Source organism: Diorhabda carinulata, chromosome 6 (genome assembly GCF_026250575.1).
Source record: "Diorhabda carinulata isolate Delta chromosome 6, icDioCari1.1, whole genome shotgun sequence".
In the NCBI taxonomy this organism is placed as follows: domain Eukaryota; kingdom Metazoa; phylum Arthropoda; class Insecta; order Coleoptera; family Chrysomelidae; genus Diorhabda; species Diorhabda carinulata.
The window spans coordinates 1,795,759-1,811,092 of NC_079465.1; the positions used below are offsets into that span (position 1 = coordinate 1,795,759).

Consider the following 15,334-nt stretch of genomic DNA (forward strand, 5'->3'; position numbering starts at 1 on the left):
TACTTGTGAGTCTTTGGAAATTGTTTTTCTCCAAAAAGAAAGCACCTTATGTCTTTCAAGATGATCTTTTTCCAAAAGTAAGCAATTATATCTCTTTAGAAATTGTTTTTTTCCAAAAAAACTCAATTTTCTTCTTTGTAGACTGCCTTTTCCTCCCAAAAAACCATCATATGTCTTCGAAGACTGTCTTCGCTTAGAGTGAGCCATCATTTGTCTTTGGAGACTGTCTTTAGCAAAAATAAACCACCATTTTTGTTTGGAAATTGTCTTTTTTTGAAAACAAACCATTGAATGTCTTTAGAGACAGTTTTTTTCAAAAATATACCACCAAATATCTTAAGAAAGTGTCTTTTTCTAGAAGATATACTTTTGAGTCTTTGGAAATTGTTTTTCTCCAAAAAGAAAGCACCTTATGTCTTTCAAGATGATCTTTTTCCAAAAGTAAACAATTATATCTCTTTAGAAATTATTTTTTCCAAAAAAAAAACCAATATTCTTCTTTGTAGACTGCCTTTTCATCCCCAAAAACCATCATATGTCTTCGAAGACTGTCTTCGCTTAGAGTGAGCCATTATTTGTCTTTGGAGACTGTCTTTAGCAAAAATAAACCACCATTTTTGTTTGGAAATTGTCTTTTTTTGAAAACAAACCATTGAATGTCTTTAGAGACAGTTTTTTTCGAAAATACACTACGAAATATCTTAAAAAAGTGTCTTTTTCTAGAAGATATATTTGTGAGTCTTTGGAAATTGTTTTTCTCCAAAAAGAAAGCACCTTATGTCTTTCAAGATGATCTTTTTCCAAAAGTAAGCAATTGTATGTATTTAGAAATTTTTTTTTCCAAAAAAACTCAATTTTCTTCTTTGTAGACTGCCTTTTCCTCCCAAAAAACCATCATATGTCTTCGAAGACTGTCTTCGCTTAGAGTGAGCCATCATTTGTCATTGGAGACTGTCTTCAGCAAAAATGAACAACTATTTTTGTTTGGAAACTGTCTTTTTTAAAAAACAAACCATTGTAAGTCTTCAGAGACAGTTTTTTTCAAAAATATACTACGAAATATCTTAAAAAAGTGTCTTTTTCTAGAAGATATACTTGTGAGTCTTTAGAAATTGTTTTTTTCCAAAAAAAAACCAATATTCTTCTTTGTAGACTGCCTTTTCCTCCCAAAAAACCATCATATGTCTTCGAAGACTGTCTTCGCTTAGAGTGAGCCATCATTTGTCTTTGGAGACTGTCTTTAGCAAAAATAAACCACCATTTTTGTTTGGAAATTGTCTTTTTTTGAAAACAAACCATTGAATGTCTTTAGAGACAGTTTTTTTCAAAAATATACCACCAAATATCTTAAGAAAGTGTCTTTATCTAGAAGATATACTTTTGAGTCTTTGGAAATTGTTTTTCTCCAAAAAGAAAGCACCTTATGTCTTTCAAGATGATCTTTTTCCAAAAGTAAGCAATTATATCTCTTTAGAAATTGTTTTTTTCCAAAAAAAAACCAATATTCTTCTTTGTAGACTGCCTTTTCCTCCCAAAAAACCATCATATGTCTTCGAAGACTGTCTTCGCTTGGAGTGAGCCATTATTTGTCTTTGGAGACTGTCTTCAGCAAAAATGAACAACTATTTTTGTTTGGAAACTGTCTTTTTTAAAAAACAAACCATTGTAAGTCTTCAGAGACAGTTTTTTTCAAAAATATACCACCAAATATCTTAAGAAAGTGTCTTTTTCTAGAAGATATACTTTTGAGTCTTTGGAAATTGTTTTTCTCCAAAAAGAAAGCACGTTATGTCTTTCAAGATGATCTTTTTCCAAAAGTAAGCAATTATATCTCTTTAGAAATTGTTTTTTTCCAAAAAAACTCAATTTTCTTCTTTGTAGACTGCCTTTTCCTCCCAAAAAACCATCATATGTCTTCGAAGACTGTCTTCGCTTAGAGTGAGCCATTATTTGTCTTTGGAGACTGTCTTCAGTAAAAATAAACAACTATTTTTGTTTGGAAACTGTCTTTTTTAAAAAACAAACCATTGTAAGTCTTCAGAGACAGTTTTTTTCAAAAATATACTACGAAATATCTTAAAAAAGTGTCTTTTTCTAGAAGATATACTTGTGAGTCTTTGGAAATTGTTTTTCTCCAAAAAGAAAGCACCTTATGTCTTTCAAGATGATCTTTTTCCAAAAGTAAGCAATTATATCTCTTTAGAAATTATTTTTTCCAAAAAAAAACCAATATTCTTCTTTGTAGACTGCCTTTTCATCCCCAAAAACCATCATATGTCTTCGAAGACTGTCTTCGCTTGGAGTGAGCCATTATTTGTCTTTGGAGACTGTCTTCAGCAAAAATGAACAACTATTTTTGTTTGGAAACTGTCTTTTTAAAAAAACAAACCATTGTAAGTCTTCAGAGACAGTTTTTTTCAAAAATATACTACGAAATATCTTAAAAAAGTGTCTTTTTCTAGAAGATATACTTGTGAGTCTTTGGAAATTGTTTTTCTCCAAAAAGAAAGCACCTTATGTCTTTCAAGATGATCTTTTTCCAAAAGTAAGCAATTATATCTCTTTAGAAATTGTTTTTTTCCAAAAAAACTCAATTTTCTTCTTTGTAGACTGCCTTTTCCTCCCAAAAAACCATCATATGTCTTCGAAGACTGTCTTCGCTTAGAGTGAGCCATCATTTGTCTTTGGAGACTGTCTTTAGCAAAAATAAACCACCATTTTTGTTTGGAAATTGTCTTTTTTTGAAAACAAACCATTGAATGTCTTTAGAGACAGTTTTTTTCAAAAATATACCACCAAATATCTTAAGAAAGTGTCTTTTTCTAGAAGATATACTTTTGAGTCTTTGGAAATTGTTTTTCTCCAAAAAGAAAGCACCTTATGTCTTTCAAGATGATCTTTTTCCAAAAGTAAACAATTATATCTCTTTAGAAATTATTTTTTCCAAAAAAAAAACCAATATTCTTCTTTGTAGACTGCCTTTTCATCCCCAAAAACCATCATATGTCTTCGAAGACTGTCTTCGCTTAGAGTGAGCCATTATTTGTCTTTGGAGACTGTCTTTAGCAAAAATAAACCACCATTTTTGTTTGGAAATTGTCTTTTTTTGAAAACAAACCATTGAATGTCTTTAGAGACAGTTTTTTTCGAAAATACACTACGAAATATCTTAAAAAAGTGTCTTTTTCTAGAAGATATATTTGTGAGTCTTTGGAAATTGTTTTTCTCCAAAAAGAAAGCACCTTATGTCTTTCAAGATGATCTTTTTCCAAAAGTAAGCAATTATATGTATTTAGAAACTGTTTTTTCCAGAATAAAACCATCGTAGACTGTCTTTTCCTCCAAAAAAACCATCATATGTCTTCAAAGACAGTTTTTGCATAGAGTGAACCATCATTTGTCTTTGGAGACTGTCTTCAGCAAAATTAAATCATCATTGAATGTCTTTAGAGACAGTTTTTTCCAAAAAAATACCACCGTTTATCTTTGGAAACTATCTTTTTCTAAAATATATACTACTCAAATTCACAAGAAATATGATCCAATTGAAAAAAAAAATAATTGAAACTATTTAAGTAAGAGGCCACTTGTACTTTTCCAATTTCCACCGCCAAAGTCTCATTGTTAGATGAAAATTGTCGAAAAAAGTCGAATAGTTCGGGTGATACTCATTATATTTTGTTAAAAATTTGATATATCACGAAAAAAATACTTTTTTCGTTAACCTAACCTCATTGTTCACATTTCCTCGATATATATACTATTGTTGAAGTACGGCAACGCTGTACAAATAAGGCTCGTTCTATTTTACGGAAAGTTATTAATAATTGCGATGAAAAAAAAAAAAAAAAATGAAAAAATATTTATAAATACCTCTTTCGTTAGCGACGTCGGATTTTTTGTCGTCGATGATATAGTGAACTCCCTGCGTCTTCAAATGCGGAATCAGCATACAAGGATCGCATCCGGACGAATCCGGATCGACCGTCACAGCTCCTATGCTGAACAGAACTCCTTTATTTTTAACATAATTTTGATATTCTAATAACATATGTAACAAACACAAAGAATCTTTCCCTCCCGAAAGACACACCATAACTTTATCGCCGTCTTTCACCATTTCGAATTCGGTGAGAGCTTCCAAAGACGGTTCCCAAATATTTTTCGGCGGACAATTATATCTGGAAAGATTACCACAATAATTATCACGAATATCATCGACATTTTGAGAAACAACAATGATAATTAGGACTCCTCATTAACAGAAAGTATTTTTTTGACAGATTATTCTTTGTAAACGCACCGAGTAACATAATTGTCACATTTGACACCAAAAAAAAAGTCGATCCTGCACCTATGGTCGCATATAACCAAATAGAAACCAGATAAACATGTTTGACACCCGAAGTTTATGATGTTCAAGGTCAATTCTGCAATTTTTAGTCAGATATGACCAGTTTAAAGTGGTTCGGGACCTCATCAGCAACAGTAACGTAGCATAGATTATAAAAACTAGTTTTTTCATTCTATAACCAGTCAAAATCTTTAATATTCCAGGTTAATTCTGTATATATAACCCGATACAACCAGTTCAAAGCGGTTTGGAACCTCATCAGCGGACGTAATCTAATTTAGACTATAAAAAACTGTTTGTTCATCCGGGAACCAGTAAAATATTCCGATATCCAACGTAAATTTTCCACTTATGTTTAAATATAACCGGTTTAAAGTGGTTCGAGACATTTTTAGCAGTAAAAACTTGAGCCAGACCCGACAATTCTGCATATATAATCGGATATAACCGGTTCAAAGTGATTTGAGACTCGTTTTTTTAACAGACTAGAAAAACAAGGTTTTTCCATTTGGAAACCAGTCAACATCTTCAATATTCAAGTACAATTTTACATATATAATTAGATATAACCGGTTTATGCCTTGTTGTGGACCTCATCAGCAGTCGCAATGTAATATAGACTAGAAAAACCAGTTTTTCCACTTGGAAACCAATAAAAAATTTCGATTCTACACCTATGTTTAAATATAACCGGTTTAAGGTGGTTCGGGACCTCATCAGCAACAGTAACGTAGCATAGATCATAAAAACCAGTTTTTTCATTCTATAACCAGTCAAAATCTTCAATATTCCAGGTCAATTCTGTATATATTACCCGATACAACCAGTTCAAAGCGGTTTGGAACCTCATCAGCGGACGTAATCTAATTTAGACTATAAAAAACTGTTTTTTCATTCGGGAACCAGTAAAATATTCCGATATCCAACGTAAATTTTCCACTTATGTTTAAATATAACCGGTTTAAAGTGGTTCGAGACATTTCTAGCAGTAAAAACCTGAACCAGACCCGACAATTCTGCATATATAATCGGATATAACCGGTTCAAAGTGATTTGAGACTCATTTTTTGAACAGACTAGAAAAACAAGGTTTTTCCATTTGGAAACCAGTCAACATCTTCAATATTCAAGGACAATTTTACATATATAATTAGATACAACCGGTTTATGACTGTTGTGGACCTCATCAGCAATCGCAATGTAATATAGACTAGAAAAACCAATTTTTCCACTTGGAAATCAATAAAAAATTTCGATTCTACACCTATGTTTAAATATAACCGGTTTAAGGTGGTTCGAGACATTTCTAGCAGTAAAAACTTGAGCCAGACCGGACAATTCTGCATATATAATCGGATATAACCGGTTTAAAGCGGTTCGGGATCTCATTAGCACTCGCATTTTAACATAGACTATAAAAACCGGTTTTTTCACTTTAAAACTTATGAGTTTTAGATATTCAAGGTCAATTATGCATCTATGGTTAAATATAACCGGTTTAAGGCAGTTAAGGACATTTTAAACACTCGCAATCTTACAAAGGTCATCAAGACAAAATCGACACGCTAAAACCAGTCGAATTTTTCGATATTAAACGTCGGTTCCGTAGTTATAGTGAGATATAACCGGTCGAATTAAGTTCGGGACCTCATCAGCACTAGCACCCCAACACAGATCATAAAAACGTGTTTTACTCAATTAATTCGAATAGTATACATGATAATAACAATTTTAAGACATAATTTATTTAATAAAACACGTTTAAAGACGAAATAAAAACGAAAATAACGTAAAAAACATTATGTAAACAAAAAGGCATAAAAGAAATCACAAAATTTATACTAAGTAGAACGAGATGTCGAATCGACTTACCTAGTTGCCAATGTTTCTAATAATTGCGGATCGTCGCTCAAATCTCTGAAAATTTTCGGCCTGTGTTTTTGTAAAGTGGAAAATTTGATTTCGGATTCGGATTTTCTCGGTCCGTGTAGAGATTCGGAATTACTTCTAGATTTCGATTCGCCGTTTTGATAATGTTCCTGTTCGTGGAACGACAAATTAATACCGCTATCTTGACTACTAACGCTGGCAACGGTGGAACACATTATTTTCGTTTTTTGCGTTTTGTCCTCGTCGATTTGCTCTTTATCGAGAAGTTTGTCCGAACTGGCGGATTTATTGATGATTTGTTGGAGTATCGAGCCGTTGCTAGGACCGGGATGGCACCTTAATTAAACAAAACAAAAAATAATAATAATTCGAGAACGTTTTTATCGAACTTTTATAGGTAGTCGCTTACTTTTCTTGTTCGGATTTAAAAGCGGCGAAATGTCGATCCTCCGTAGATGCTCGAGAATACGACAGTTTATCGGGGTTATCGGGCGTTATGAACACGTCTACGGCGCTAACGACGTCACGTATTTCAGACTTAACCTCATTCGCCATTTCTATAGACACTTTTTCCAAATATTCAGCCACCTTTAACGAGAAGTTTATGTAATACAAACAATCGGGATATTTACGCGATTATTTATATTTAAAAACATACAGTGTGGTCTAAAAATACCCCGACATTTTAATTATAAAATAAAACGATGTAAACATCACTCAATTAGTCGTGTAATTGACACACAGATGTCAATGTCATTGTCAAATCAATATGACGTTTATGAAGTACCAAAATTTCGTGACGTTTCGATTAGTCGATGGCAACGATAACTAAATTAAATTCCCCATCCACCATATAGTCCAGATTTGTTTCCCAGTGACTTGAAGAGTTGGAAATGGAAAATTAGTTCAAACGCATGGAAAATCTTATCTTAACGGAGAATATTTTGAAATACAATGAAGTCACATCCAATTAAAAATATTTGTTTAGTATTGACCCTCGTATATTTGAATTTAATGAATTTGTTTTATTGAAATTATTTTTTTTAACAAAAATATTTGTTTCAAGAAAGTTTTGGAGACTTCAAAAATGATTTCAACGATTATGATGTTAAAAAATTATATTTTGAAAATATTGCTACAGAAATGTAAAGAAAAATTTGTCATTTCGAAACTACAACTTTATAAAAATCGGCTAAAAAATCTCGTACCGAGTAAAATTGAAATTCGATACTGAAGTACAACGTGATAAAGTCAAAAAAATAACGAAAAGTGACAAAAAAATGATCAAATTTCGTATTAATCATAAAACAACGTGCGAGGGTTCGATGTATACTCGAACAGGGGCGGATCCAGGACCGTAGCGGTATAAAATTTCTAATATAATATAAATACAGAAATTTAGAGAAAAATTTGTCATTTCGAAATTACAACTTTATAAAAATCGGCTAAAATATCTCGTACTGAGTAAAATTGAAATTAGATACTGAAGTACAACGTGATAAAGTCAGAAAAAATAACGAAAAGTGACAAAAAAATGATCAAATTTCGTATTAATCATAAAACAACGTGCGAGGGTTCGATGTATACTCGAACAGGGGCGGATCCAGGACCGTAGCGGTATAAAATTTCTAATATAATATAAATACAGAAATTTAGAGAAAAATTTGTCATTTCGAAATTACAACTTTATAAAAATCGGCTAAAATATCTCGTACTGAGTAAAATTGAAATTAGATACTGAAGTACAACGTGATAAAGTCAGAAAAAATAACGAAAAGTGACAAAAAAATGATCAAATTTCGTATTAATCATAAAACAACGTGCGAGGGTTCGATGTATACTCGAACAGGGGCGGATCCAGGACCGTAGCGGTATAAAATTTCTAATATAATATAAATACAGAAATTTAGAGAAAAATTTGTCATTTCGAAATTACAACTTTATAAAAATCGGCTAAAATATCTCGTACTGAGTAAAATTGAAATTAGATACTGAAGTACAACGTGATAAAGTCAAAAAAAATAACGAAAAGTGACAAAAAAATGATCAAATTTCGTATTAATCATAAAACAACGTGCGAGGGTTCGATGTATACTCGAACAGGGGCGGATCCAGGACCGTAGCGTTATAAAATTTATAATATAATATAAATACAGAAATTTAGAGAAAAATTTGTCATTTCGAAACTACAACTTTATAAAAAACGGTTAAAAAATCTCGTATCGAGTAAAATTGAAAATCGATACTGAAGTACAACGTGATAAAGTCAAAAAAATAACGAAACGTGACAAAAAAATGATCAAATTTCGTATTAATCATAAAACAACGTGCGAGGGTTCGATGTATACTCGAACAGGGGCGGATCCAGGACCGTAGCGGTATAAAATTTCTAATATAATATAAATTCAGAAATGTAGAGAAAAATTTGTCATTTCGAAATTACAACTTTATAAAAATCGGCTAAAAAATCTCGTATCGAGTAAAATTGAAATTCGATACTGAAGTACAACGTGATAAAGTCAGAAAAAATAACGAAAAGTGACAAAAAAATGATCAAATTTCGTATTAATCATAAAACAACGTGCGAGGGTTCGATGTATACTCGAACAGGGGCGGATCCAGGACCGTAGCGGTATAAAATTTCTAATATAATATAAATACAGAAATTTAGAGAAAAATTTGTCATTTCGAAATTACAACTTTATAAAAATCGGCTAAAATATCTCGTACTGAGTAAAATTGAAATTAGATACTGAAGTACAACGTGATAAAGTCAAAAAAAATAACGAAAAGTGACAAAAAAATGATCAAATTTCGTATTAATCATAAAACAACGTGCGAGGGTTCGATGTATACTCGAACAGGGGCGGATCCAGGACCGTAGCGTTATAAAATTTATAATATAATATAAATACAGAAATTTAGAGAAAAATTTGTCATTTCGAAACTACAACTTTATAAAAAACGGTTAAAAAATCTCGTATCGAGTAAAATTGAAAATCGATACTGAAGTACAACGTGATAAAGTCAAAAAAATAACGAAACGTGACAAAAAAATGATCAAATTTCGTATTAATCATAAAACAACGTGCGAGGGTTCGATGTATACTCGAACAGGGGCGGATCCAGGACCGTAGCGGTATAAAATTTCTAATATAATATAAATTCAGAAATGTAGAGAAAAATTTGTCATTTCGAAATTACAACTTTATAAAAATCGGCTAAAAAATCTCGTATCGAGTAAAATTGAAATTCGATACTGAAGTACAACGTGATAAAGTCAGAAAAAATAACGAAAAGTGACAAAAAAATGATCAAATTTCGTATTAATCATAAAACAACGTGCGAGGGTTCGATGTATACTCGAACAGGGGCGGATCCAGGACCGTAGCGGTATAAAATTTCTAATATAATATAAATTCAGAAATGTAGAGAAAAATTTGTCATTTCGAAACTACAACTTTATAAAAATCGGTTAAAAAATCTCGTACCGAGTAAAATTGAAATTCGATACTGAAGTACAACGTGATAAAGTCAAAAAAATAACGAAAAGTGACAAAAAAATGATCAAATTTCGTATTAATCATAAAACAACGTGCGAGGGTTCGATGTATACTCGAACAGGGGCGGATCCAGGACCGTAGCGGTATAAAATTTCTAATATAATATAAATTCAGAAATGTAGAGAAAAATTTGTCATTTCGAAACTACAACTTTATAAAAATCGGTTAAAAAATCTCGTACCGAGTAAAATTGAAATTCGATACTGAAGTACAACGTGATAAAGTCAAAAAAAATAACGAAAAGTGACAAAAAAATGATCAAATTTCGTATTAATCATAAAACAACGTGCGAGGGTTCGATGTATACTCGAACAGGGGCGGATCCAGGACCGTAGCGGTATAAAATTTCTAATATAATATAAATTCAGAAATGTAGAGAAAAATTTGTCATTTCGAAACTACAACTTTATAAAAATCGGTTAAAAAATCTCGTACCGAGTAAAATTGAAATTCGATACTGAAGTACAACGTGATAAAGTCAAAAAAAATAACGAAAAGTGACAAAAAAATGATCAAATTTCGTATTAATCATAAAACAACGTGCGAGGGTTCGATGTATACTCGAACAGGGGCGGATCCAGGACCGTAGCGGTATAAAATTTAATAGTTTCAAACGTGATTTGATATAAAACCAGTCGAAAATTTGTAAAATTGTATTTCGAACCGATTTTTCTATCACAAGAGACCTAAAATCAATACAAACCATCACGAAAATTATATAAAATGATCTAAGTAGTAGTAAAAAAAAAAAAATAATAATTTTTACCTCGTTAGCGGATATTGAATCGCTTCTACCGTCTTCGCTGCCGCTGCCGTGCCTCTCGTAAAACGAACAAACGCTATCGGAATTTTCCAAAGCGTCTTCCACTTTCGAAATAACCTCCCGAATTTCCGATTTTATATTAGTCGCCAATTCCTTCGTCATTTCCGTTACGTAAGTCTGTAAATCCGGTACAGGCGATGCCCGACCGCACTGCAAACAATCGACGCTATTCGAAAGAATATTCAGACTATGAGTCGGCGACATCTGATTCGATTCCGAATCCAAGGAGTTCGGTTCTTGGCTGCTGTAGCTGAATTGACGCTGACGAGTTTGCATACCGAGACTGACGCGCGTCGACGGGCTAAGAACGGGAGATTGAACTGTGGGGGCGCCGAGACTCAAACACCTGGAACGTCAAACGGTTATTAATCGATATATCGACCGAGTTGTTGGGTGTTTTACCTCTCCCTGGCGAAATTCTGTTGGAGATGATTCAAATTGGCGGAACTGACGGCCTCGCCGACGGCGAAATTGACCGTAGGTTGGGATATTTGGGGGTAGTAGAGACCGTTTACGTCTTGTAGAAAATATGGCACCGGAGACGAACACGTTAACAATTTCGGATCGTCTATGGAGGGAAGACTGAAATGTCTCGGGGAACCGCTCATCGGTACGTGGAAACTCGATGGGTTTTCTCTGTAATACAACGAAAATTTTCTTATTTTCCTTTTTTGTTTGTTGTCCGATGAGAAACTAATACACTCACTTATCTTTGTCTTGTTTTTTGGACCACAAATTGTTGGCGGGATCGAACGGAACTTTTTGTTTGACGTTTTGCGCGTTGCTGGTCAGCATGCTTTGGGCTTCGTGTTGCAACATGAACCAACGTAATTTTTCTCCTCTGTTATCGAACACGATTCCCTGATCGTGATAGGGGCTCCTGTTCGCCGTTTTCCTGGCGCGGTTGAACAAATTTCTGGCAGTTTGTAAGCATTCCGAGTAATTTTGAGGAAACAATCCCGGTCCCGATATTCTCCTTTCGTTCATAGTCATTTTTCCGTCCAAGTATCTGTTGGGAAAAAGTTGGGGTATTGCAAGTATACAGAAGCTGAAGAAATTTTTAATCACCTTATTGACGATAACCATTTTCTGTCTTTGGAGACGACGTTCGAGTGATGTCTCCATTCGGCGGTTTCGAGATCGACGACGTATTGCGGAAGAAGTTTCCAACCTTCGGTGGCGACCATCTTCACGGCCTCCATTATGAAGGCCAGTTCTGTGTCGTTTATGAAATATGGAAGACTGATTCTCGTGAAACCGGGTCTTAAAAGTTCCAATGTGGAATTTTCCACTCCCAAATTCAAACTGCTCAAACGTCTGCAACACGAGTCGAGGTATCAGCCGATTTTTCGTGGAATTTCGATAATCAAAGTCGATTTTATTGAAAATTGATATAAATATATAGATTTAAAACACGTAGATCGGTAGTTTGACTAATTCTAAGCAACTTTTATTCACAAAATTTTTTTGTAAAGTTGAAACTTTTAAAGTTATTAACGATTGAAACTGCCCATTTTTCATACAAATATTTTTCTACAGTTTTTCATCAATAACTTGAAAAGTTTTCGTTTTATCAAGAAAATCATTAAAAACAAAATTGTGGCTAACAAAAAAACAAAGAGATTCGTTTTTTAAGGACCTCTGTAAATTTGATAATAACCGAGTTATTGTTCGCTATTTTTGAGCAACTCCGAAATTGAAAACCTTTAACCTCAAATAAATCGAAATTGATGAAATTTTTGGAAAAAACTCAAGAGATCTTTTTCAAAGCACGTAAAAAAACCTTCAAAACGAGCCCCGTCAAAAGTATTTTGGATAAGAATTGACTGATTTATAACAAAGTTAGTATTCGCGTACCAAACGTGGCTTATACACCCTTTTGAGCTGCACCGAAACCGGGGGTTGGAAATAATTTTAATTAAAACGACGTTGAAGTACTTGAAATCCCCCATAAAACGCTTTTTTGAAAAAGTTTCTAGCTCGAAAATTGAGCGAGTTATTGTCGAAAAACCAAAAAAATATACAATATCAAAATAAAAATTTAAATCTGTTTTAACAATTAATTTTTACAACTCAAAAATATGTAGCAACCATAAATTTTTACCTATCTTTCAAAAATTATGAAAAAAAAAACAAAATAGACGATTTAGAAGCATAAAAATATAATTTTAACATCCCCTTATTGGTGTGTTTGATTCGAAACGTTTTTGTCCGTCAATAATATTCCCAGCTGACTAATTTTCTTTTTAGTTTATTATACTACACCAAGGAATATTCGATTAGTGACTTTTCGTTTTATTTTCGAATGTTTTAATTTGTTGGTTATGACGTCGGGACTAAGGATAATTTGATGGAATGTAGATGCGGGTATATAAAAAAAAATTTACTAATAAGCAAATAACCGTAGTTTTAATACAATAATTGCGTCATGAAATTATTCAATACCTTTCGCAATTATTGAAAAAATATTGTCACGAAAGCTTCTTCCTGTTATCGATTTGGTACAATCACATTTTATCACGTGACGTTTCGAAAAATAAAAAACGAAGTCACTTCCTGAGCGGATCTCTTCCATAACGTCTATTTTCGTCAAGTTCAATGGCATTTTTCAAAAGTTGAGATTATATGTTGGAATTATTTTTTTTTTGGCACGAACGTAGTTTTGAAACGCCTTGCCTTTGAATTTACCGCCAATTTAACTATTTAATTAGTCCAAGGTGCTAGAGATGGATTTAACAGTTATTGAGGATGTTTGAATTTTTTTTAAAAAGCTTGTTATTAAAAGTGTTTCTCAAAAAACCCAGAACGAAGCTTATAAAGACGAAAAATCGTCCGATTTCGATGATTTTTCGAAAAAGTTTTTTACAAAATTTGCGACGAAAAAACATGAAAAATTATGTCACTTGAAGATTTTATTTGATTTCACGTTTTCAAAATTTTATTTAATTGAATTTAATCGTTAAAAATTTGATTTCGAAACTTCAAACGATGTTTACGTATTCTGTCAATCTACACTGAAAAAAAGAACATTTCGAAAAACTAAACTCTCCCAATTTGAATTTTTCAACTTTACAAACTGTCAAAATATTAATTTTGGATCTATAGAAACGAAAAATCTTCCGATTTCGATGATTTTTCGAAAAATTTTTTGTTTTTTACAGGAATTGCGACGAAAAAACATGAAAAATTATGTCATTTGAAGATTTTATTTGGTTTCACGTTTTCAAAATTTTTTTCCAATTGAATTTAATCGTTAAAAATTTGATTTCGAAGCTTCAAACGATGTTTACGTATTCTGTCAATCTACACTGAAAAAAAGAACATTTCGAAAAACTAAACTCTCCCAATTTGAATTTTTCAACTTTACAAACTGTCAAAATATTAATTTTGGATCTATAGAAACGAAAAATCTTCCGATTTCGATGATTTTTCGAAAAATTTTTTGTTTTTTACAGGAATTGCGACGAAAAAACATGAAAAATTATGTCATTTGAAGATTTTATTTGGTTTCACGTTTTCAAAATTTTTTTCCAATTGAATTTAATCGTTAAAAATTTGATTTCGAAGCTTCAAACGATGTTTACGTATTCTGTCAATCTACACTGAAAAAAAGAACATTTCGAAAACTAAACTCTCCCAATTTGAATTTTTCAACTTTACAAACTGTCAAAATATTAATTTTGGATCTATAGAAACGAAAAATCTTCCGATTTCGATGATTTTTCGAAAAATTTTTTGTTTTTTACAGGAATTGCGACGAAAAAACATGAAAAATTATGTCATTTGAAGATTTTATTTGGTTTCACGTTTTCAAAATTTTTTTCCAATTGAATTTAATCGTTAAAAATTTGATTTCGAAGCTTCAAACGATGTTTACGTATTCTGTCAATCTACACTGAAAAAAAGAACATTTCGAAAAACTAAACTCTCCCAATTTGAATTTTTCAACTTTACAAACTGTCAAAATATTAATTTTGGATCTATAGAAACGAAAAATCTTCCGATTTCGATGATTTTTCGAAAAATTTTTTGTTTTTTACAGGAATTGCGACGAAAAAACATGAAAAATTATGTCATTTGAAGATTTTATTTGGTTTCACGTTTTCAAAATTTTTTTCCAATTGAATTTAATCGTTAAAAATTTGATTTCGAAGCTTCAAACGATGTTTACGTATTCTGTCAATCTACACTGAAAAAAAGAACATTTCGAAAAACTAAACTCTCCCAATTTGAATTTTTCAACTTTACAAACTGTCAAAATATTAATTTTGGATCTATAGAAACGAAAAATCTTCCGATTTCGATGATTTTTCGAAAAATTTTTTGTTTTTTACAGGAATTGCGACGAAAAAACATGAAAAATTATGTCATTTGAAGATTTTATTTGGTTTCACGTTTTCAAAATTTTTTTCCAATTGAATTTAATCGTTAAAAATTTGATTTCGAAGCTTCAAACGATGTTTACGTATTCTGTCAATCTACACTGAAAAAAAGAACATTTCGAAAAACTAAACTCTCCCAATTTGAATTTTTCAACTTTACAAACTGTCAAAATATTAATTTTGGATCTATAGAAACGAAAAATCTTCCGATTTCGATGATTTTTCGAAAAATTTTTTGTTTTTTACAGGAATTGCGACGAAAAAACATGAAAAATTATGTCATTTGAAGATTTTATTTGGTTTCACGTTTTCAAAATTTTTT

General features: G+C 31.9%; 1 protein-coding gene across 4 annotated transcripts in view; it reads right to left on the bottom strand.

Moving 5' to 3' along the window:
- Nucleotides 1-15,334, bottom strand: part of LOC130895375 (uncharacterized) — a 72,337-nt gene that overhangs the window by 11,754 nt on the left and 45,249 nt on the right. The window contains exons 9-15 of one of the 4 annotated variants that reach the window (XM_057802613.1): nt 11,699-11,947; nt 11,337-11,639; nt 11,033-11,266; nt 10,574-10,976; nt 6,654-6,832; nt 6,227-6,580; nt 3,874-4,181 (exon numbers count right to left, since the gene is read on the bottom strand). In XM_057802613.1, the coding sequence (XP_057658596.1) occupies nt 3,874-4,181; nt 6,227-6,580; nt 6,654-6,832; nt 10,574-10,976; nt 11,033-11,266; nt 11,337-11,639; nt 11,699-11,947 (2,030 nt within the window). Of the gene's footprint in view, nt 1-3,873; nt 4,182-6,226; nt 6,581-6,653; nt 6,833-10,573; nt 10,977-11,032; nt 11,288-11,336; nt 11,640-11,698; nt 11,948-15,334 lie in introns of all 4 variants that reach the window. The other 3 variants (XM_057802615.1, XM_057802614.1, XM_057802612.1) reach the window with 3 other exon arrangements.